This window comes from Eublepharis macularius, chromosome 11 (assembly GCF_028583425.1).
Source record: "Eublepharis macularius isolate TG4126 chromosome 11, MPM_Emac_v1.0, whole genome shotgun sequence".
Classification (NCBI taxonomy): Eukaryota; Metazoa; Chordata; class Lepidosauria; order Squamata; family Eublepharidae; genus Eublepharis; species Eublepharis macularius.
The window spans coordinates 16,646,038-16,670,921 of NC_072800.1; the positions used below are offsets into that span (position 1 = coordinate 16,646,038).

At 44.5% G+C, this 24,884-nt stretch overlaps 1 protein-coding gene across 1 annotated transcript in view; it reads right to left on the reverse strand.

Annotated features, from left to right (window-relative positions):
* ADCY1 (adenylate cyclase 1) overlaps nt 1–24,884 on the reverse strand; it is a 198,041-nt gene that overhangs the window by 105,656 nt on the left and 67,501 nt on the right. The window contains exon 2 of the mRNA XM_054991780.1: nt 14,382–14,531. Coding sequence (XP_054847755.1) covers nt 14,382–14,531 — 150 coding nt within the window. The remainder of the gene's footprint in view (nt 1–14,381; nt 14,532–24,884) is intronic.

The window sequence follows — 24,884 nt, forward strand, 5'->3', positions numbered from 1 at the left end:
GGCAACGGCAGCCAAGGCGAGAATAAGGAACGCACAATCTGCAGTGTAGGGTTTTTCCCTCCGCAACTATTTGGTCCTGAAATTGTTTTAGATACAAGGAAATGGCAGCTTTTTAAAAGAAAGCAGGTTTTAAACCCTATTGACAACAAAAACGTTTGAAAACAGGACTGCAAAATGCTCTAATGTCTCAAAGTACACGAAGTATCATTACCCCCAAGTTTATCGCTTCCTCCAGCAGCTGCCTAAAGTCACCCAAAAGTGGCCATGCCAACACAGATCTCAATATTTTTCACTAAGCATCTTCCTCTGGAAAGAATGTTGTGATTTACGAGATGTTTGAGCTGCAGTTTCTCCACAGGATACCGATTAAAGTCATTTGCAGTCATATATTCCACTCTCCTTTGGACCAAGACCTTGGACTCCAGCCACTGATACTGAACCTCAGCCTCTCTTCAGGCAGAATAAGAAATTGCTGTCATGCTACTCATGCCATTTGTCTTACTGAGACTGGTAAGGGGGGGGGGGGAAACAGACCCAGTGCTAGAATGAACTTTTAAAACCTTCATAGATTTTAATGCCTCGCCCTCGGTATGTAATACGGTAGAACACCTATCTATATAGCAAAGACAGCTCTCAGCCTTCCGTTCTTTTCGCCTAACATTACACTTTCAGAGTGACCCAAAAACATTTTACAGGAAGCCTGTAGAAAATAAGGTCCACAAACCAATTCCCGACTATAAGCAGAAACATGGAATTTCCAAATGCCTGTTCTATGTGGCCTTTTTGCAAAATTCCTATGGCTCACCGAGACCATCCAAAGGGGATCTGGAGAAGCCGTGTGTCAGTAATATCTGCACAGGTCCTTTTTGCCTTGGATTTTGATGGGCATGATGGGAACTGATGCCTGGTTTTGAATGAATTATATATATGTTAAGACCCTTGGTGGTCCCTCAGAACCACCTGCCGGTGGGGCATTATAAATGTGGCCATTGTAACACCTGCGATCTGGTTATGTCACCACAACAACTTAAGGAGTTAGGCTTGTATTGGAAAGAATTCTCTAACTGCAATAGTCAAAATGCTGTTTATTTGATAGTGTGTACTTGTAAAAAAATGTATGTGGGTTGCACTGGTAGAACCATCAAGACAAGGATCCAAGAACATCGTTCCAGGCTGAGGAGGAAAGTGGAAGACGCTCCACTAGTCTCGCATTTCAAGGAGAAGGAACATAAGGAAGATGATTTTGTCTATACTGTGTTGCATGTGAGTCGATCCAAGGATCCCTCACTTGCACAACGGGACCTTTTGAGGAAGGAGGCTTGGTGGATCTTTAAATTACTTTCTATGGAGCCGCATGGTCTGAATAATTCCTTTGATTTATCTGCCTTTCTTTGAGGATGTCTAAGGGAGCACTAGCACTTTAACTGTATAAGAAAAAGATAATTAACTAATTGCTAGGAGAGTATTTATGTGGATCCATGTATACTTTCTGTGCTTATGCCATTGAGCAAGCCGCTACTATGCACTTTTGAGGCTGTGATATTTTTTGACTTGCTGCTTGTAAGTATTAATAGACTATGCTGGATTGTATTTCTCATTGTATTTATTAGTGTATTTATTACTGTAGGATTGATGAAAATTTATATATATGAAAAAAAATTATCTTTACAGTATTTATGAGAATTGAATATCTTTTTGAATTGTGACTTGTGAGTATGAAAGAATTTTTTAATATATTGTAATTAACTTATTGGTATTTATAATTCATGAATTTTTGTATTGAATGTTGTCTTTATATTCTACAGCTGTAACTGCTTTGAGAAAGGGGCATCCGAACACGGGATCCTCTTGCTGGCGAACCCGTCAGCGGTTACGTGAGTACTTTAGAAATTTCAGTGTTAAAATTGATGTTTGGTTAAGTTGATTGTGTCACTGCAAGTCTTGAATGAATTATATTTATGTTCAGACCCTTGGTGGTCTCCCTTTGAACTTTTCACGCCATTTGAGATTATTTCAATTTATTGCTATGTGCATGTTATGTAAATTCTTCTACTTACTCTGGGAGCAGCCTTGTTGGGAGCTGTATTGAGCTAGCTGCTGCATATAGAGTAATACAATAAATCTAATAAAGTTGTGTATTTTATGATTCATAATTGAATAGTAATTTTCATTTAATTTCAGTAAGTTAGGTCACGGTTTGGTATACAGATAGACAGAAACAGGCAATAGCAAACCACCTGTGTTTGCCTCTTTCCTTAAAGACCCTACAAGTTGTATGCTGTTTGATGGCTCCTTACACACACAATAGAGAAGGGATTATAGAAAGCCCTGTGATTAACCAGAGAACATTTTGTTGGCTATAGAGACACGTGTGGTGAGAAAGCAAAGAAAGGGAGCACCCAAGAATTGACAGTATAGATACACACACACGCACACACGCACACAGTGAGCATAGAGTTGCCAGGCCCCCTCAACCTCCCAGCAGGAGATAGGGGCCTGGCACTTTCCTTGGGGGAGAGGGGGGGGTGCGTGCGTGCAAAGTGCACGCTTGCCCCCCACAAGTGCGATGATGTCACTTCGGGAGTGATGTCATCGCACAGCCCCTGGGAGTGCGCCCAGGCTCCACAGGGGCTCAAAACGGGCCCGATCTGTGCCAAAATGGGCCCGTTTTGAGGCGCAGTGGAGTGCTGCAGCACCCGAAAGCAGGCCCATTTTGCAACAGATCGGGCCCATTTTGAGGCGCTGTGGAGTGCAGGAGTCCTCCCGCACTCCGCAACAGCCCCGATCTGGGCCAAAACGGGCCCGATCCCAGTGGCTGCTGTGCACGGGAGCACGCAGCGCCGCGGGGGAGCGTGAACGGAAGGTGCATGCCCCCCGCTGGTTAGGTAGGTGGGGGCGAGGTGTGGGGAGCGGGGCAGCAGATCCCCTGCCCCCACCGGGGGTCTGGCATCCCTAAGTGAGCATGTGTTGTAGAGTGAATAGAAAAAACGAGAGGGGGGCAGCAGGGAAAGGGGTTCTGAGCAACCTGTGATGGTACACAGAGAGAAAAGGATACAAGGGGCAGATACATATTACTCTCGTTCTGCAGTCACTCCATTGGCTAACCATTAGTTACTGGGCTCAATTCTAAGTTTTGGCTATCACATACAAAACCCCTCATGGCCTCGATCCCTCGTATCTACAGATTCATCACTGTCCCTATGCTCCACCATGGCAGTTTCAGTCATCTGAACAGGGCCCTTTTGCAGGTGCCACTCTGCAAACGGTCAAAATCAATAATTGCGCATACTTGCACATTCTGTGTTGTGGCTTCCGCATTACAGAATGGCCTTCCTGATGAAGTTAGGAGGGTTCCCACTCTCCCGGCTTTTCTGCAAACTATGCAAAACTGAATTATTCAGGGTTTGTTTTACACAGGAGGGCTGTACTGTGAGGAAGTGGTTTTAAAGAGCTGCATTCATAAAAGAATAGGAACTGTAGACTACACTACTATGTACTGTTTGTTGTTGTAAGTATGACCCTACTGGGTAGTTTCTGGTCAGGTTTAGAAAGGATTATGCTCTTACAGCTCTGTATCAGATTTCTGCTTGCATTTGCATATCCTATTGCATTCTTTACTGCAATGCCCCTATTCTTGATCATACAAACTTACACTTTGTAATCTACCTTGAGTCTCAGTGAGAAAAGCGGACTGTAGATAACACAAATAAGCAAAATAAAAGCGGGCAAATAGAAAATGATCATCTTCAGTTAACATGGTAACATAGTCCAAGTTAGAAAAAATCTAGCAGCCACCCTTAGAATGATTTGAGGTGTACATCCAGGTTTTAAACGACTGGGATCAGGCAACACAAATAGATGCAGGCTGGGGACATCAGAGACAGGGATAGGTTTAGTCCTCACCCCAACTGCATTCATGAATCTTGTAAAAGTGGGTAGATGTCATTCATTCCTATGGGGAAAAATAATTACTAGACTGTAGGAAAGGCAAAGGAAGAAAAGGAAACCAGGGAAGCAGTGCTGGGAGAAAAGAGAGCTAGGATCACAGCAGAAAAGGAAAGGAGAGCCATAGCATAGAGGGAAGGGAGACACGGAGAAAACCGAGGGCCAGAAAGGGCCACCACCAGGACATCCTTACAAGGAGGAATAGATAGCTCAGAGAATGATTCCTAGTAAAGAGGAAGACAAGAGAAGTAAAGGGGTGAAGAGATGGAGAGAGAGAGGGCAAAGGGCTCAAAGCACATTCTTCCCCACACAGGGGCTTTTCATTAGCCTTTGCTAAAGCAACCCCATGTGTAGCCCCTAAGGTAGCTCTCAATCAAACCTTCCTAGTTCATTGTCACACCCCAGAGATGGTTTACTGGCTTATTGTCCCACTCTGGAGACAGTTCACCAGCTCCTTCTCTCACCCCAGAGACAACTTCTCAATCCTTTCTTCTGCCCTAGGAAGGACCACTCAAGTCTTTGTTTTTGGGGTAGAAGATGCAATCTTATCCCTGGGTAGGATCCACAGTATAAATTAGACTGCCCCTCTGCCATAAGCCGTGTGCTTGCTTTGGATCCAGCATCTACCCTCAAATCTCCGTTCGAGTCCTTCCTCCTTGAAGCACAGGCCGCTCAACGTTCCTCCTCTCTCCTGGATGTCTGGGTGGTAAATATCACCCAACCTTTACTCTCTTTCCTAGTTAGCCCTGAACACGTGTTGTGTGTGTGTGTGTGTGTGTGTGTGTGTCTTGTGTGCTGTTGATCCTTGTTATTCTCAATAAAATTCCCTTTTGGTTGAAATATCCGTCTGGTTATTGAAAGGAGTTCTCTAGCTGGGACAATCCTCATATACGTTGGGGGTGATCCCTCCATTACCCCCTCTCACTGCCTTCTCCTTGCTGCTAATTCCCCTCAGCTCACAAGGAGACCTTTCCTTTGGGTAACACAGTGACCATAACTGTATACAATATTCCATCTGCCGCTGCACAATACATCTATACAGGGGCGTTATGATTTTTTAATTTTCAATGCTTTTCTCTAGCACGCAATTTTCCTTTTTCACTGCTGCTTCATGTTGGCTTAACATTTTCATCAGGGTATCCACCGGGACCCCAAGATCTCTTTCTGGGTCAACCGCTGTCACTTCAGACTCCATCAGCATATATTTAGAGCTAGGCTTTTAGTCCACCCGCGAATCACATTACAACTACTCACACTGAAACTAAGTTGCCACATTGTTTCCCACTCACCCAGTTTGAAGAGATCCCCTTCGCCATCTGCTTTGGTTATCATCATCCTGTATAATTTGTTATCATCTGCAAACTAGGCCACTCGGCTGTTCGCCCTTGATTCCAGAAAATTTATGAACAATTAAATAGCACAGGGGCAAGTACTACTGATCCCCGCGGCACCTTACTCTTTTACTTTCGTCTGTTCTCTACAAACTCTTTGCTTCCTGTTGCTTAAGCAATTTTTAATCCCTAAGAGGATACATCCTCCTATCTCATGACTGCTAGATTTACTCAGAAGTTTCGAGTGATGGATTTTTTCAAAGGTACTTGGAAGTCGACATTTATAACACCAATTGAATTGCCCTTCTCCACGTATTGATAACTATTGTTGGGATTAGTAGCAAAGCATGATTAATGCACAGAAGAAATAAGCAGAGTATACCCCTGTGTGTTTTAGCTTCCATAAAAAGAGTTTACTATATATAAATGTAAAAAAGATTACATTGGAAAGAAAACAATGAATAGCTAACTAAGTTCCATCTTGTAACTTCTATATCTCTACATCTTGGTGGTCTAACTGCAACACCGGACGCCGTCATTGATCCCTGAGTACATGCAGGAATTCTAACTGCGCCCCAGTAAAACCAATCATCACCCAATAGTAAATCTTAGGTGACTTCATTAAGCACAAACCTTCCTTTTTATGGTAGGAATTACTACTGGGCATCTAAATGGTCCTATGCAAACTATCTGCCTCAAACCCAGGGCTTTTTTTCTGGGAAAAGAGGTGGTGGAACTCAGTGGGTTGACCTCGGAGAAAATGGTCACATGGCTGGTGGCCCCGCCTCCTGATCTCCAGACAGAGGGGAGTTTAGATTGCCCTCGGTGCCATGGTGCGGAGGGCAATCTCAACTCCCCTCTGTCTGGAGATCAGGGGGTGGGGCCACCAGCCATGTGACCATTTTCAAGAGGTTCCGGAACTCCGTTCCACCGCGTTCCAGCTGAAAAAAAGCCCTGCTCAAACCAAACATAAACTCTTTCATGACAGAAGGGTTGACACTTGCTAAAAACCCAACAGTAACCTTCTTAAGTATCTCCAAAAGCCTCTGAGACAGAACTTCACTTTATGGAAGTCATGAAGATTCTTCCTCAGTAGGGCTTTTTAATTTTATTTATTTTTAATTTGTCAATTAGCCCTAGCTTTTCATCTTTACTTACCTCTACTTTACTCAGTTCTTAGGCCCTGAAAACAGCAGCTCTAGTGTATATCCACGTCACATTTTTGTTTTTGCAATGAAAACCGATGCAAATAATACAGTTATCAAAATTAACCGCACATATCTCCTTTTACAAACACATCCTTGAGGAGCAAGATATTGACAAAAAATCACCATATTTGCTCGTGGAGAAAGGGAATATCGTTTGGTGATACAGCTGTACTCCCTATTTTGTAAGTCAACATTTTACATCTTAAAGGGTATGTTTGTTCAAATGTCAACAGGGGTATCATCTCCACCTTGATTTAATTAACGACAGTCTGAAAACCATCAGGGAAAGTTTTTTAAGCATGTTGTTGATTCAACCCTACAGTAATTTGGTACATGCTATTTGAATATGAAGCAACACAACATGAATGCAAGTAAATATTAGCATATTTTAAACATTTTATATTTGTAGTTCAGAACATGGAAGTGAATTGCAAAGTAATTCTATGACTTTGCCTTTCCTGCCCTTCACTGCCTTGACCTACTGTATCTTTCTGTCCTTGTTTCCCATTACATCTCCATCCAAGACCTTTGTTCCTCCATATCAATCACTCTCAGCCACCTAAACATCTCTGGTTCCTTACCACAACTCCATCAGTTTATCTAATTTGCAAAGTCCTTGGGAACAGGGCCCTATTGAGAACTGCTACTTGCTGGAGAGAGAGAAAGGTCCCACAGGTCTCAACTTGGTTCCTAAAAATCTGGGATTGTTTTACTATGGAGCAGATCTCTGACCAAATTATGCTGGTAGAACGTCCCAATTATAAATCTAATTTCATGGAGCTCTGGATCCCAGTGTTGGAATATTTAGAAAAAAATGATCTCATACGTAGTAATCTCGAATCAAGTATATTAAGAAACTCTGAGTTATATGTAATATATTGTGCTCTCCTTCTTATTTATCTTTGCCTACAATCTATTTATACTTAAATATGTTGTGACTGCCTGTTATTATGCTTAATGACCTATATTTGTCTATGATTATTTACTATTTGCTGTCAGGCTTTTGTTACAAGTTCACTTCAAATTGTATTTATATTGCAATCGAAGTTATATATATATATATATATATATATATATATATATATATATATATATATATATATATATTAAAGGCAAGCCATTCTGCCAGTTACACTTTTTCCCCGATAGTGCCTGGTAACTCAATGAGGACTCAGTTTCATGTATCGATTTGGACTATTTATTTGGCTGCCTGCTTCCATCACAATATAACTTCCTCTTACCCTCTCTTGTAATATTACCTGATGATATTTTCACATTTCAACAGAATTGTCCAGGGGTCGTTCTCATGTTCACCAAGCATGCGGTGAGCTTGGAAATGAAGCCCTCTGAAGAGCTGTCTGTGGTGGCCTTCAGGCTGTCAATGGACAGCTGTGGCTTCCCATTGTCACATGGAACATTCCACTTCCACCAGACACTAGTGGCTCGTTCTGATGTCATTTCTCTTCTTCCTACTCTCCCAAGATTGTTCCTAAAACAGAGACTGGGGGCTTAACATCTCAGTGTGGAGAAATGTGTTTTACTCTGGAGGTTTGGTCTGTACATCATCACCTTTGGCTTTGAAAGGGTCTTCTCTCTCTTAGCAGAGAAAAGGCAGGGGAAGTGAGGTCAATTACTCTCCAGCCTCACCCAGCCCATGCTTTAGAAATGTCAATGGCCTCCCTGGCTGGAGACAACGAAAAGGTCAGCTCAGACTTCCACCTAGAAGCCTAGCAAGGGAGAGAAATTTGGAAGGTCTAGTATGCTAGAAAGTATGCTAGAAGGCATCTTCCTGGAGATTTCAGGAAAGGCTTCTTAGAATCATGGGGCGGGGTGGGGGGGCACAAACAGAGACAACAAAAACCCAAGGCATGAATAGGGAAATTCTTTGACTGATTCCATCTAGGCAGAAGCAGCTCTCAAAACTGAGCTCCTGCTGAAAGCTGTTGTTGCCATGTAGGGGGCTGCCAGCCTGAACAAAGACTCCAAGGTAATGGGAAGTTTTTAGAATATTGTAACTCAGGGGTTTTTTTTCAGATGGAATGCAGTGGAATGGAGTTCTGGCACCTCTTGAAAATGGTCACATGGTTGGTGGCCCCACCCCCTGATCTCCAGACAGAGGGGAGTTTAGATTGCCCTCCGCACCACTCCAGCGGCGTGAAGGGCAAGCTAAACTCCCCTCTGTCTGGAGATTAGGAGGCGGGGCCACTGGCCATGTGACCATTTTTGCCAAGGGCGATTTAAACTTTAACCCCCCCCCCCTTGTTCCAGCTGACATCATTGCACGGTCCTGGAAGCATGTGCGCACTTTGCACGTACACATGTGGTACCAAGGCACCACCTCCCACCGGGAGTTGGCCCCTGCGCTGGCAACCTGCTGAGTTCCACCACATCTTTCCCCAGAAAAAAAGCCCTGCTGTAACTTCTAAGTTAAAGAGCCTGCCCTAGAAGAAGAGCAACTAGAGCAAGTACAGAGTGAAAGACCAAAAGAACTGCCTGTTTATGCTTTTCTTTTGGATCCGTTGCTCAATCTGTTGCCGTGCTATATGTGTGTGGACCTTTCCTTTTTAATAAATGTTTTATAATTCTTAATGCTGGTAGTGGTTCTCTGTACCACACAGGCCTCCACTGTTGAAACATGCTATTTTAAATGGGCAACAGGATAGAAGTGGATGGTCACTTGGCAAACTGCTAATCCCCCAGTGGCATGCAAGTGCAGTAAGCTGTCCCCATGGTAAGGAGAACCCGGGGAGAGGGACACACAGGCATGAGGCAGGGTAACTCACAGAAGGGGAACTGGGAGCCCTGGTCCTCCCAGCCAGTAATTCTCACACAGGCCCGGTGATGGCAGTGGCATACCAAAGGAGGGAGAGAAAACTTCCAAGGGTCAGGAACACTGGGAGAGTGGCATGGAGCCAGGAAGAGCACTGGATAGACTGTGTTTTCTCTACTCCTTTTTCCTTAAAGGGAAGAGACTACGGTTACTTCGAAATGGGATTTCCTTTGATACTTGCACAGTAATTTACAGGGTATAGTCATAACTTTCTAAGACCACAGGCTTCGATTTCTTAGAAGGGTGTGTTTCTACTTAGGATCACTGTGCTAACATCCTCCAGACTTCATAGTAAATCTTATATTCAAATATATCAACTTCTCTACATAATGAAAGAGTAGAATAAAGGGCACTAATTTATATCAAGTCAGACCATCTAGCTCCATAGGCAGAGGTTTCTCGGGATTTTACAGGGAAGGATTTTGTCCTTCAGATCCTTTTAGCAAGAGTGGTCATGAATTGAACCTGGAATCTTCTGCAATTAATTCATTAATTAATTTGCAAGATTTTTACTCTACTTTTCCACCCTCACAGAGCCAAAGCAACGAACAAAACAGAACATATTAATTGAAATCTCATCTGAAAAACCATTAAAACCAGCACACAAATCATTACAGCAATTTAAAACTAAAAATTAAAATGAATACAAAAGATAACAACAACAGTTAAAACATTGGGGAGAGGGGAGGAGTTATTGAAGGAATGCCAAGTGACGTCTTCTGTTGACAGAAGATGGCAACAAAAGGGACAGACGCATTTCCCTAAAGAGAGTTTTGGTGCCACTATTGAGAAGGTCCTCTCCTGGGCTGCCACGCACCTAGTCTTAGAAGGCAGAGGCACCCAAAGCAGAGCCTCCGAAGATGATCACAGTGGACGGGTGGGCTCAAAAAAGATTAGGCGGTCCTTCAGGAATGTAGAGCCAAGCTACAAGTGACTTTTTTTTATGCGTAGAACACTTGATCATTTTCACACGTTTTCCTGGGAACTGAAGTCCCAGTGTCCTTCCCCTCTCTGTTAGAATCGCTGCCTGAAGAGCCAGAGAAAGCTGGCGGCAGCAGCAGCTTTTGCAAATCCAGAGCAGCTCCCCGGGAGCAAGACGCCCAGGGAGAAAGCTGCAGCCGCCCGCCCCCAAAGATCGTTGAGAGCAGGCTTGTGACTGGAGGAACGATTTGCAAAATCTGCTGCTGCCGCCGGCTTTCTCTGGCTCTTCAGGCAGCGATTCTGACAGAGAGGGGAAAGACACTGGGACTTCAGTTCCCAGGAAAACTTGCGAAAACGATCAAGTGTTCTACGTGTGAAAAAAGTCACTTGTAACTTGACTCGTAGATTCTAAAACACGCAGGGCTTTAATGTGCTCCCCTACTGAGTCACAATCCCTCTCCAAAGGGTATAAGGCAGGAGAGTGCTTTGAATGACTATGGATCCTTCCCAATTTCTCCCTGTGGGCAATCCTGGGAGAAAACCAGTGTCTGAATGCTACTGGGGCCACCATGCGCATAATCTTCTCCTGCATCTATCAAATGACTGAGTTGACTAGGCTGCAGCAAAGCAGCTTAAAGACTAGAGCCAAGTCTGCACAGGTCAATTTCACCAGTTCATTTCCCATGCTGCAAAGCGTTTTTTCCCTGACCGTCTGCACCAAATTTGCCGCCATGAGTAGTCACTCCAACCACTATGCAGCTTTTCCCCGGATTTCCTGGGAGCGCTTATACCCCAACTTTTAAAAAAAATCTGCTTTGCAGTAGGCTGTTTCCCTGAGCATACTCTTTATTCCATTGTTGGTGTTCTCTCCTCTTCGCCCTCTCCCGCTCTCTGCCAGCCCACTGCATTGTGATTGGCTACTCTTGTCTAGTCAGCCATTCCCCCTCCCCTCCTTTCCATTCTTCCCTGCTCCCCTCTTTAATTTTTTTTTTAAGTCCAGCACAAGATCAATGAGTCGCTGGTTTGAAAGCTCAATGCGAAGTCCCCTTTTTATTTTTGCTTTGGCACGGGTGGGAATATTGTATGGGTCTCAATATCTGGTATCAAAAATAAAGATTTTCATATCGAATTTAAGAGAGGTGCGAACAGCCACATTCAAGCTGATTCCATGTCTTTCCGCTCGATTTCAGGGAAAGTGAGGAGTTATGTCCCCGGTGCAGAAGGGGCTTAGGCCTGCCAAACTGGCACACCATTTTTCCTGCTTAACTCCAACCAGGACTGTGGTCAATGGGCACAAATCCACACCCACATGCACAAGATCCATGCGTATATCCCATGGACCTCTCCTGAATTTCCCCCTGGCAACAGGTCCCAGGGAGGGATTATGCATTTAAGCTGCCAATGCACTGGACTTCTTTCTATATTTTGAGTGGGGTGAGTGACTCAGGGATTTGGAAATTTCACTGGTGGTGCAAACAAAAGCCATGCCAGAAGCTGTTGCCAGGGAAATTGAAGAGCAGAACGCCATTTCCTCATATGGATATTTTGCACGTATGGACTCAGGACTTCTGTCTTACAGCCTACGCCTCAATATTGGCTTGCATAGATTATTCATTACTTATGCTTATATTTCTGCGGGTTTGGGGGGAGGGGAGGAGCTATTTCTATTCAGTAACTCACATGTATGTGTTAGACTGACATTTAACGAAGGCTAAAAATATGCATGGGTTTTCAGCATCAAGAAGTTAGCAATCTTATAATCACTGACACTGCATGTATCTATTGAGACTCTAGACATGGTTGCACATGATTGCACACCTAGGAAAAGGATGCATGGCTACTACGAGCACAAGGGGAAGGCTCTATTGTCCCTCGCATTTAGGTGCATGCAATCAAATATCCACCGTTCATTCATTTTGTATATGTGTTTCATATATCGGATACCATGAATTTTAAAAAGTTTGAAACACAACACATCTACTGGGATTGTATCTTATCTTGCTATAATCAGTGGAGTAGAAAATGAAAAAGGGATGGGGATCCAGGGGCCAGAAATAATGAAGCCCTCCATTCTTCTGGACAGCAGTTGTATTATTTACAGTGATCTTCTGTCTAGGATCTAACAATCTACTGCTACTCGTCTTGCCTCCTTCCACAGGTATTCACTTCAAACAATTCAGAAAATGTCCCCTCTGGTTATGTTCAAATCACCTTTTTCTAAGCTCTAAGGATCTCAACCTCTCTATGGATTAGTCCAACCAGATTTTCTGCTGACAGAAATGGAAGGAGACAATCTTTGACCACCAAAAAAAGCTACGCTGAGAATTACGGCATCTGCGTGCACAAAAAACACATGGGATGTGGGTTGAACCAGAGCACACTGCAGTTGCTACCGTTAAGGCGGCTGAAAACAGATTTCCCGTATCTCAGTCCTCTCCATACTGGCCATTCTCTCTACAAGTACTCACCATGAAGATCAGCAACATTATGCCTCCATATCCCAGCTCCATTTTCCTAAGACTATGAAGGGGAAAGGTGGAGAAAATCAGGACATGACTATACTGGGCTATATAAAGGTAGGTAAAGGTAGTCCCCTGTGCAAGCACCGAGTCATTAATGACCCATGGGGGGGCATCACATCACGACATTTTCTTGGAAGACTTTTGTTACAGGGTGGTTTGCCATTGCCTTCCCCAGTCATCTACATTTTACCCCCAGGAAACTGGGTTCTCATTTAACTGACCTTGGAAGGATGGAAGGATCGAACTCGGGTCGTGAGCAGAGCTTGGGCTGCAGTACTGCCGCTTACCACTCTGCGCCACAGGGCTCTTCCACTGGGCTATGTAGTAAATACCTAAAGATGCTATGGCTGGGATAGGGATGAGTCACTATGGGGAGCTGTTGTGTCAGCATTCCCATGGCGACCGCAGCATGTGTCCCATCTCAGTGCTTGCACTCTAGAGGCAAACTGCTAGCTGAGCCAGGATGCAGTCAAGCAGAAGTGTGCAGATGGAGGGCAGCTCCATAAATACCCGAATGACAAGCTGTTCAAAAGGAATAACCAAACCAGAGTCAGTAGCTATACAGAGAAAGGTAAAACCCTTGTAGTCTCTTCTGAGGTATGGTGTACCCATAGCTATCCTCTTCTCCTCCGTGTTAATTACATTATTATTACATTATTAACTGGGAAAAAATATACCCTTCTTCTGATTTCTATTTTCCTTCACACAGGTGTCCATGTCCAACTTTGAATCTTTTTTTTTTCAAATTTCACCCTTTCCTAGATCAGCCTACTCACTACTGTCTCATTCACAGTCTTCAGCCCCTTAGGAATTCCCCCTGTAACAAAAAACATATGCACAACTACTATTTCTCTTCCTCTGTTGTCCACTCAGACACCACTGTCTGAGACTAGGAGTCTCTAGACGGGGATCTGTCTTCTTTATGCAATAAGCAGGCCACTCAATCAAATAACCCTGAACCTACAGAGGGAGGAAAAACTTCATGAAACACACTGTCTCAAATTAAGTTATCTTTCTCAACCCAGAATCCATGCTGATCCTCAAATAACTTAATACAGGCTACCCAACTTCCCTTCAAACATCAGATCAGTTCTTAAGGTTACCTTCTGCACGGTATTATTTGAAATTAGTTTGCTGCAAATTAACTGCCTCCAAGACTATTCACACATGATAACATCAGTTTAGTGTTTTACTAGAGGCAGGCACTCACTGCCTTCAAATTTGTTTCAGAACTATATTGTAGTTCATTCCTTAGAGCGTTTTTTCCCTCCTCCTGTACTAACCCATGACTCTGAAATCCAATTTACACATTAAAATATAATTTGCATTTTGGGCAAGGTGCAGTCTTACTCCTATCCCACAGCCGCAGAAATATCTTGCAATTCTCCGTGCTTTTCCGCTTGATTCAGAGCTTATACTAAATATGGAAAAAGCCTCACACACGGCAGTTTTTTGTTGTTTGCTAATGAACAGCAAAGCAACAGTGTGCTCTGTAAGCCAAAACACAAATTGTCATTAGGTCTTTTCCTTATGGATTGTCCTGTTGTGCTGCAGGGAGTGTTGCCACCATGACACCAAAGAACGACAAGATAAAAACAGCAGAACAAGAGCTCATTTCACTGACCTGTTTTTCATTTTCATCCTCCAGCTCCAGCCTGTCCTCTATGCAGTTCCTGGCCTGAAGGAAAGCCTTCCTCTGTGCCCTCTCTGTCAAAATCCTCACAAAGACCCCATACAAATTTACACTGACAAAAAGGATTGCATTGGCCACAAGCTGTAAGGGGAGAAAGAAGGGGACAAAAGAGAAATATTATAATACATGCATTCTCACACAACTCTGAAGTTACCGTATCTAAAATCCAGCCACGTCCACAACACTATTTCAGTCCAAAAGGAGTGTGTCCTACTCATCTTGGGTTGTATGAACCTGCCACGTGCTGTTGGTCCACCTGGACCGCTACCATCTATGCTGACTGGCAGCTGTTCCCCAAGGCAAAGGTTGTTCCCAGCTCTGCTACTTGCAATCCTTTTAACTGAAGTTGCTGGCAAGTTCACTTGGGACTTCTTCCATGCAAAGCACTGACCTACAGCCCTTCTTCTTACAACTTCTTATATGGGGATGCACTGTGTGCGCCGTATTATGATGATGTTTTAATATAATGCAATAGCTACCATTGTTTTTATCCTTATATACATTATTATGATGAGCTCTCCTCTGAGCCCACTTTGCGGGGAGACTACAAATCTAATAAAATAATAATAATAATAAAATAACTGTTTCCAGGGGCTGTGAACCTTGAACCAAGCACTTTGTGGCTTGGCACTTGGATAGGGCTGCCCCCTCACACACACACATCTTCAAAGTGGGGGAAGGGGAGCTACCTAGGGGATGTTTCTTCTTTTCCCTTGCACACATTCTCTCTGGAGATATTCTGTTGATGTCACTTCCTGTTTGAAACAGAAGTAACTGGGATTCAGTGGGGCCAAAACAGCCCTAAATGATACTAAAACTGCTATTCTTGGATTTGGCCCCACTGAGCCTCCATCACTTCCTTTTTAAACCACAAGTGACATCAGCGGAAGGCTTCCAGAGCACGTGTATACCATTTTTGTGTACTCTGGGAGTTTCTGCGGGACTCCCAACACTCCCCCCTCACTAGCCAGGTGAGTGGGGGTGGTGGGTGGCAGATGGAGGTATGGGATTTCTCACCCCACGTGGCAGTTGGCAACCCTTCACTGGGACCAAGCCTAGTGAGTTATTCGAGGCTGAATTCACATGAACAATGTCTTAAAATAGCATTATAATCAGGACCAGCGGGCAAGTGGACAAAGGGGGGGGGGGCAACAGTGATTTCGGAGCACTGGGTCATTCATGGAACACTGTCTAAAAGCAGCAAGGCATTCAGGGATCTTTGCCTCCGCTGTGCCTCCCAGACAGCTCCTTTCTGAGTTCCACAGCTCTCCCTCATTCACCCCCCTCCCCACACACAATTATTGTAAGGTAACACTGACTTCAAAGGACAGGGAAGGAGGGGTAAGCAAGGAAACCAGTTAAGAAACAGAACTGGAGATGCAGCGTGGTGATGCAAGCAATGCAAAAAAAAAGAGTGTGGTTTTCTGCTGTGGACACTTTTCAACTATAAGATGGAACCTTTAATTCCAGGTGAAATCCCCACAGCCAAGAGAGGGGTGGCTGCATTCTGACCAGCTTTAGCCTCTAAGGTGTCCATCCAGGCAGCCCTATGCATAGGTTAGCATTGCTGCTGTGCTAGCGTGAATAATGAACTGGAAAGGTTTAGAGCAGGAGCTTGTGTTTCCAGCTCTTGTGGCTGAAGGAAGAAGCTTGGGAATTGGAATAGAATGCAAATCAGCACAAACGGTGCATGCTCCAGTTATCAAGCAGCTTAAAGCAAAGGCCCAAGAAATTCCATTTCTGAAGCTGCAAAACAAGGCGCTTTCCCATGATCTCACCAGAAAGAGCAGATCCGTAAACCTGAAGATCACAATGCTCAGAAATCTCCCATCCTCAGGTACTAAATGGGATGGATCTCAACAAGCAAGGAAACAAAACCTTGGGCTTTTTGAATCACAAAATTAATTGCACCACAGAACTGCTTTAAAATTATTGCTTCAGAGATAAAACATAAATATTTATTTCATGATTCATAAACCTGTATATATGGGATGGCTTTGTGGGTAAAAAGGTAAAATTTCTAGAAATGCTGAAGCCATGCGGGGGAGGGGATCATTTTTTTCTGGGGCTGGGGGCTGAGGACTGAAATATATGTAATACTTACTTTCCTATGAAGACTGAACATCTTTTACTGACTTAACAACATAAAACACATCACTGATAACTTTGTATATAAAATTGTACTATTTGTCATGTCTGTGGAATTTTAAAGTATAAATATCTTTTTAAATAAAAAAGGTAAGTATTATCAATACTTGAAAAAGAGCTGCAAAATGCTATACTTTTTGCTAAAGAAAAACTGAAAAGGGGGCCGAAAAACATTCATTCCAGGGTAGCCAGTCTCCAGGTGGCGATGGAGATCTCCTGGAATTACAACAGATCTCCAGGCAACAGAGATTAGCTCCACTGGAGAAAAGGACTACTTTGGAAAGTGGATGCTATGGCATTATACTCCATTGAGGCCGCAGCCCTCTCCAAAACCTGCGCTCCCCAGCCTCCTCCCCCAAGTCTCCAGAAATTGGCAACCTGGAGCTAGCAACCCTACTGCCTGCCCCTACTCAACATTTCTCTCTCTCTCTCTCTCTCTCTCTCTCTCTCTCTCTCTCTCTGTGTGTGTGTGTGTGTGTGTGTGTGTGTGTGTGTGTGTGTGTGTGTGTGTGTGTTTGGTGACCTTACATCTCGGTGGGCAGCGCTCACTTCCTCAGATGTAATGTAATGGGTCCTCCTCACTATGTCTGCCTTAGGGTTGAACAAGGACTTTCATTCTAGATGCAATTGTTAATTATCTTTGCAAGCTCTGGGACTACACACCAATTAAAGGCATTAATTTGCTTTAACAAAACTAGTAAAGGGCTTCTGTATTTTTCTTTATAAGATTTGATTTTTACATAACTACATTTTACCCTCACCTTCTTGGGTTTTATGGCTCCTTAACCTTGCTGGGTTTTTAAATGCTTCTGTTTTAAAAGAACAACATAGTGATGATCTACACATTGCATATGAAGAAGTGAACATTAGACCATGAATAAAAAAAAAATGTTGTTGGTTTTTAAGGTGCAACTAGACTCTTGTTTAGAGATGGGCATGAACTGAAATACGAGCCAAAGTTTGCCACAAACCAGGCCGGTTTTTGGTTCACGAACCAGCAGTTTGTCGGAGCTAATTTCTGATGAAGTGCGATGAACTGCTAAGATTTTTAGAGCAGTTCGCATGGTTCGTTTTTCGGTTTGTAACTGCAGACAGCCTTGCACTGATCAATCTGTTACCTAGGCAATGGGGGGATGGGCATAAGATCATCTGCAGCCCCAGAAGTGACAAACCAACAAACCAAACAAACCGATTCATGAACCGGACAAGTTCATGACAGTTCGTAGTTTGTGAAATGCAATGAACCATGAACTGCAATGAACCACCATTTTCCCGGTTTGTGCCCACCTCTACTCCTGTATATTTTTACTGCAATGGACTGATGCAGTGACTCCACCCAGAATTAGCATCATGGCTGAGTGCTGTAAGTTTTCAGTGAGCCCAGAAAATGATGCTTGGTAAGAGGCTCAGGATGCAATGGATGGGGACTCCATGTTTATACAATTCAAGATTTTTGAAGCCTGTAAAAAGTGTGGTGTAGGGTTGCCACCTGGAGGCTGGCAACCCTACACCACAGGGAGATTTGCAACCCTAGTGAATTTTTAGGGGAAGACTGGGAGTTGCATTTTACCTCAGGACACATTCCATGACTCTCTTAGCAACTGCATACTGTTTAGAATGTTGGGCTGAGCCCCAATCAGGCCACATATGCAAATAACCTTGAAAGCTAGCCCAATCAGGAGAGAGAGAGAGAGAGAGAGAGAGAGAGAGAGAGAGAGAGAGAGAGAATTAAGATGCAACAAGAACATTATTTTGTTTCTTCATAACTTCACCTGGGCACTGTATCTGTGTGTATGCCTTTCCCCCTGGAACCACAGAGCTCTTTCCTTATGAAACCAATCACAGTTGTGACATGCAAGGTTCTTGATGACACTGGACACTAGAGGTGCGCAATTTTAATTTTGCCATTTTAGATTCAGATCTGAGGTTTAGGAATGAAGCCACTGCCATTATTGTTTTGTTTTCAATGGCCCCAGGGCCATTTTGAATTTTGTCTGTTTCATTAACAGACATCTGTTTTGTTAACAGATCATGAATTTTGGCAGTGGCAATGCATGTGCTTTATCGCTTCCCCAACCGAGGGGGGGGGAGGGAAACAGCGCTCTGGGGCAGCTGTCTTTGCTTAGAAGGTCCCCCCCCAAAACAGCACCGAACACATTCCTCCTCCTTCCATTGACCCACTGCAGTTTTCTGCAGAAGCAGAACATGCAAACACATATTAACAGGCCCCCAAGGAGAGCAAGTGTCGACTGGCAGGCAGGCACACTAGTGGGAAAATGGATGACGATTCCTCAATTGTCCTTCCTAGGGTGGCGGGGGGAGAGGGGAATGGAGCTCTGCAGCTGGCTTTGTTTAGAATGGCCCCCAAATGGCAATGAACGCACTCCTCTCCTTCCATCAACCCACTAAGTTTGTGCACTGCACTATTACCTTTGCATCCTGCCACGCTATTTCCTGTTACTGCCTGGGGTGGGGGACTCCTGCTTGCTCTACCGGAGGTCCGTCCTCTCTCCCCACTCCCTGGCCCCAAAAAGGTTTTCCTTTTCCCCTCCCCTCCAAGGCGATGGGCTGGAAGGAGTAGAGTGGCAGTTCTCCCATGAGTTTCCATTGGCTGAAAGAAAATGCTGCTGCCTTGGAACCGCCCCCTCCAAAAGGTTTGCCTTCCCCCTTCTCCTCCAACGACTGACTTTGTTTTCAATCGGCTCATTCCCCTTCCCTCCTCAATGATGCTGGCCTGCCAGCTGCCCAGCCCATTGCTAAGAACCGAGTCAAAATGAGCAGCACGGAAACACATGAAGAGACAGAGAGACAGTTTCCTTACAACTTAGCTTCCCAAATTTGGTTCAGCATTCTGGAATCCACTATAACAAACTGAACCAGCAAAATTTTCAGCTCATTTTTCCCGTTATGCACACCCCTTTACGTTGTCATCCCCAGCAGCAAGAAGAAATTTTAGGGACCCTCAACAGGCAGCCATAAAGGGCTGATGTGATACATTGGGTTTAGTAGATCATAAGTTGCATAGGTACGTCTGTGATTAGGAGGGGAGGAACCCAACGGCAGGTCTGAGAATTTCAGTTTTCTGTGTGCTTAAAAAGAAATGTATTTATATAACAGAATGCAAGATTTCACAAAGAAAGACTGCTTTCTGTCTCGCTTCCTTCATGTACTCTGTAATCTGATTGCCTGCTATTGAACTATGAAGACATCACAAACATCCTTTCAGTATTACACAGAAAAAGTCTTAGACATTTCCGCAATCAGGCCTTTTGTCATGAGAGGCATGCTGCTGATGCACAGCACAGACCTGAAGAAGCACATTTCAAAAACGGAGGAGTCAGAGAGAAGAACTGCATAGTTTTAATCCAGAAAAGACACATTTACTCTTTATACTCAGAGGTCAATGTATCTCAAGGTCTCAGCGTGTAATATTAAAATGTTCTTTTCCAGACTTTTAAATTCACAATTGCCCTCACAGTTCTGACCTGAAGCTAAGTATGTATCAACAGGGTTTTTTTCCAGCAGGAACGCGGTGGAACGGAGCTCCAGCACCTCTTGAAAATGGTCACATAGCCAGTGGCCCCGCCCCGATCTCCAGACAGAGGGGAGTTTAGATTGCCCTCTACGCTGTGTGCGGAAGGCAATCTAATCTCCCCTCTGTCTGGAAATCAGGGGGCGGGGCCACCAGCCATGTGACCATTTTCGCCAAGGGCAATTTAAACTTTTAAAAACTCCCCCCTTGTTCCAGCTAACCTAAAGTGACATCATTGTGCGGTCCTGAGTTCCACCACTGAGTTCCACCACCTCTTTTCCCAGAAAAAAAAGCCCTGTGTATCAAAATAACATTATTAATTTAGTACATTTTATCCCACTCCTCCTCCAAGAAGCTGAAGGCAGTCATACATGATTTCCATACCATTTTATCCTCACAACAAACATGCAAGGTAGGTTAGGGTGAAACAGTATACTGGCCCAAGGTCATTCAGTAAGCAGGGGCGGGGGATTTGAACCTGGCTCATCCAGATCATAGTCCAACTCTCTTAACTACAACACTACATTTTATTTATTTACAAAATTGGTATGCCACTTTCTCCAGACCTGCTTGAGGCAGCTCATGACTAAAACAATAAAATGGACAAGGACGCTGAATCAAAACAAATTAATAAAAACCATCAATAAAACAAGCTTAGTCAACAAAGAAAATTAAAACCAAGTCAATAAAAACCACGAATAAAAACAAGCCATGTCAAAGAAATACATAAAGTAAACACAGCAGTCTAAAATTGTATCAATAAAACAGTACATATATACCAGCCAAAAAAAAGATGAAACCTCTTAGTTACATACATTGGTTGCAGGATTGTACATTGTTTCTGCTGTGCTCCGGGCACAGGATCATGGCCTGGGCATTGTTAAGTGTAATAATATGCATTCGCCTCCCCCCTTCAAAATAAAACAGGAGCGTTGCTTGCAAATTACTGAAGCTACAAGCGACTGCTTTCTCAAGAGCGTAGCTTCATTTCAAAAGTAAAACAGAACGGAGCTTTATTTTAAAACCAACATTCTTGCATTGTTTTTCGTTCACTGCCACAATATCGCAGTTGCTTCTCTGTCTACTGCACTTCAAGGGGCAGCCAGTTGGCAATGTTCTGGGATGCTTAATTGACTTTTGATACTGGCATAGCTGTTAGGCCCAACAATTCATTTTTGGGTAAACTTAATTACTACATCTGGCACTTACTTAACACTGAAGTGTTATCATAGCGAACACAAGGGATGAGAGTTCCCTGGTAGCCAACGTCTGCTTTCCAGAGAAAAACAGCTAACTCCACTCTAAATAGGTAGCAGAATTGGGAATACTGTTCTGCAGTTGTTGTTTTTTCACCTCATTTCTGCTATGTTCTCTTTTGCTATAACTGAATTTTGGAACTGTTTGAAACGTCTGCAAACTGTCCTGATTAAGCCGTGTGAAGATAATCCAGCCATGAAATGGGCTACAGACTGTATTCTTTGCTACAATGCGGAGAGAAAATACTCCCAGAAAAACATCCATCATTTTGTATCACGCTATGGCTTTCTCTAATATTATTTATTTAAAATAGTTCTAAGAGACACACCCCAAGCAGCTTACTGGGTTGGATCCAGCCATCTTTTTCACTCAATATCATCTAATTCCCCTCCATATTACAGTCTCCATCTCATATGGCTTTTGTATATACAGGTCCCTTGATTCTTAGCATAAGCTTGTTGATGGTCAAAGAAGTTGTCTTCTTCCTTCTAGAAAAGTTGTCTGGATCCAGTTCAAAAACAAAAATCAGTATCACAATAAATTGACAGACAGCAGATAAGAAAAGCAGAACCATAAGAGCCAGATGCTCAACTATCAGCGGGGCCATCAAAAACATTAATTAAGCCCATGAAAACAGAATTGTTTTAACCAATTTTCTGAAATGTTCCTCATAAGCTCTTAACTCTGCACAGGTTACTTAGCTGTAATCACAAGAGGAAAAGAAGAAATCTATGGTAGACACCTGGCTTGACTTGCAAGAAATACACCATTCGTCCAAATCTTTCCTCCTGTTTGTTTAATCCTATCCGGCAGCTGGGTGAGCAATAGTAGTAGAGGCTCAGATGGAAGAAAACTGAACCCATGTCTTGTTCTGTCCCCCTGTAATCAGCAGCCAGCCTAGTTGCCCACCAAGGAACAAAAGCAAAGACTTTGCTTGCTTATGCTGTCAGTCAGGGCTGAAGAGAGTGTGGGCAAAACAAACTGGATGTAGTACAATAGATATCCTTGAAGACTGGGGGTAGGAGATAGAGGCCAATGTTTAAGATCCTACAGAAGATCCATAGTTAGTAGTTAAGCAAAGGTGCTAAATTTAAAAAAGAGAACATCTGTTTACTTTTTTCTGTAATGTATTTGAATATATCTTGGGATTTTTTTAATGTGCTGATATTTTCTAATAGCTTCTCATCACGTTGGCTTTTGTAGCTGTTTCACATTGGCTGCCCCCACTCCGCCCTTGCCACAATCCATTCACTCAGTTGTTCTGAACTATCCAGTGTTGCATCCCAATGTTTTTCATGTTGTCCTCCCACTTTAGAATTAGTCTTAGAATTGGACTGTAGGAATTTTTTCTGAGTTTGTGTGCAGTTGCAATCCCAGACTGTTGGGCGAAGTCCTCTTGAGGTGCCTGTCTAGAGAAGGTAGTTGCTGATTTAGATGTTAGAAATCCACCTTTCTAAATTATTTGCCCTGCACATCTCCTTATCTTACTATATAATTGAGTAAGTGTATTTCAGACAACTCACTTTATACCCTGGTGCACCACCAGAGGGCGCTGCCATGAAGGGAAAACTAGGCAAGGCACCATGTCCCTCCAGAAAACGTGCCATGGTAGGAAGTCCAGGCCGGGAGCAGGATGGGAGCAGATGGCAATGCCTACCTCCCGTCTTCACCCAGCTGGTATTAGGAGTGAGACTGGTGGCAATGCCCACCATCCAACTTAACCCAGCTGATATTAGGAGCGGAGCAGGTGGCAATGCCCACCCCACCTTAACACAGCTGGTATTAGGAGCGGAGCAAGTGGCAATGCCTGCCCCCCTTTGAACCCGTTGGGATCAGGAGCAGAGCAGTTGGCAATGCCCATCAACATCCGCCTGAACTCAGTTGGTCTTAGGAGTGGAGCAGGTGGCAATGCCCTCTCCCCAACTTAACCCAGGTGATCTGAGGAGCGGAGCAGGTGACAATGCCCACCCCCTGCCTTAACCCAGTTGGTATCAGCACCTAAGCAGGTGACAATGCCCACCCCCCTTTGAACCAGTTGGGATCAGGAGCGGAGCAGTTGGCAATGCCCACCCACCCGCGCCTTAACATAATTGGTATTAGGAGCGGAGCAGGTAGCAGTGCCCTCTCCCCAACTTAACCCAGCTGATCTTAGGAGCAAAGCAGGTGGCAATGCCCACCCCCAGCCTTAACCCAGTTGGTATTAGAAGTGGAGCAGGTGGCAATTCCTAATCCCGCCTTAACCCAGCTGGTATCAGCAGTGGAGCAGGTGACAATGCCCACCCCCCTTTGAACCAGTTGGGATTAGGAGCGGAGTAGTTGCCAATGCCCACCCCTTGCCTTAACCCAGCTGGTATTAGGAGTGGAGCAGGTGACAATGCCCATCCCTTACCTTAACCCAGCTGGTATAAGGAGCAGAGCAGGTTGCAATGCTCATGTTCCACCTTAACCCAGCTGGTATTAGGAGCATAGTAGGTGGCAATGCCCATGCCCTGCCTTAACCTAGCTGGTATTAGGAGCGTAGCAGGTGGCAATGCTCACCCCCTTCAGCCAGCTGGGATCAGGAGCAGAGCAGGTGTCAATGCCTGCCCCCTGCCTTAACCCAGCTGGTATTAGGAGTGGAGCAGGTGGTAATGCCCATCCATCACCTTAACCCAGGTGGTATTAGTGGCAGAGCAGGTTGCAATGCCTACTCCCCCCCCCCTTAACCCAGCTGGTATAAGGAGCAGAGCAGGTTGCAATGCCCACGTTCCACCTTAATCCAGCTGGTATTAGGAGCATAGTAGGAGGCAATGCCCTCCCCCTGCCTTAACCCAGCTGGTATTAGGAGCAGAACAGATGGCAGTGCCCACTGCCCGACCTTAATCCAGCTGGTATTCAGAGTGGAACAGATGGAATTTCCCTTCCCACCTTAACACAGCTGTTATTAGGAGCAGAGCAGGTGGCAATGCCCACCCACCCCCCGCTATCACCCATTTGAGATCAGGAGTGGAGCAGGTGGCAATGCCCACCTCGTGCCTTCACCTGGCTGGGATCAGGCGCAAAGCAGGAGGCAATGCCCTTCTTCCCTTCACCTAGCTGCGATAAGGAGCAGAGAAGGTGGCAATGCCCGCCCTCAACCTACCAGAATAAGCCACTTAACAGGAAGCAATGCCCACCCTGTCTTCACCCTGTCGGAATCAGGAGCCAAGCATGCAGCAATGCCTGCCCCCTGCTTTCAACCTGCTGGAATCAGGAACAGAGCAGGTGGCAATGCTTGCACCCTCTTCATCCAGGTGGGATCAGGAGCAGAGCAGGTAGTAAAGCCCACCACCCACCTTCACCTGTCAGGAGCAGGCAAGGAGCAGGAGGCAATGCCTGTTCCTTCCTTCACCCAGCGCAGAATAGGTGGCAATGCCCACCCACCCCTTCACTCAGCTGGGATCAGGCTCAGAGCAGGCAGCAATGCCTGTCCCCCTTCACCCAGCCGTAATCAGGTGTAGAACAGGAGGCAATGCCCC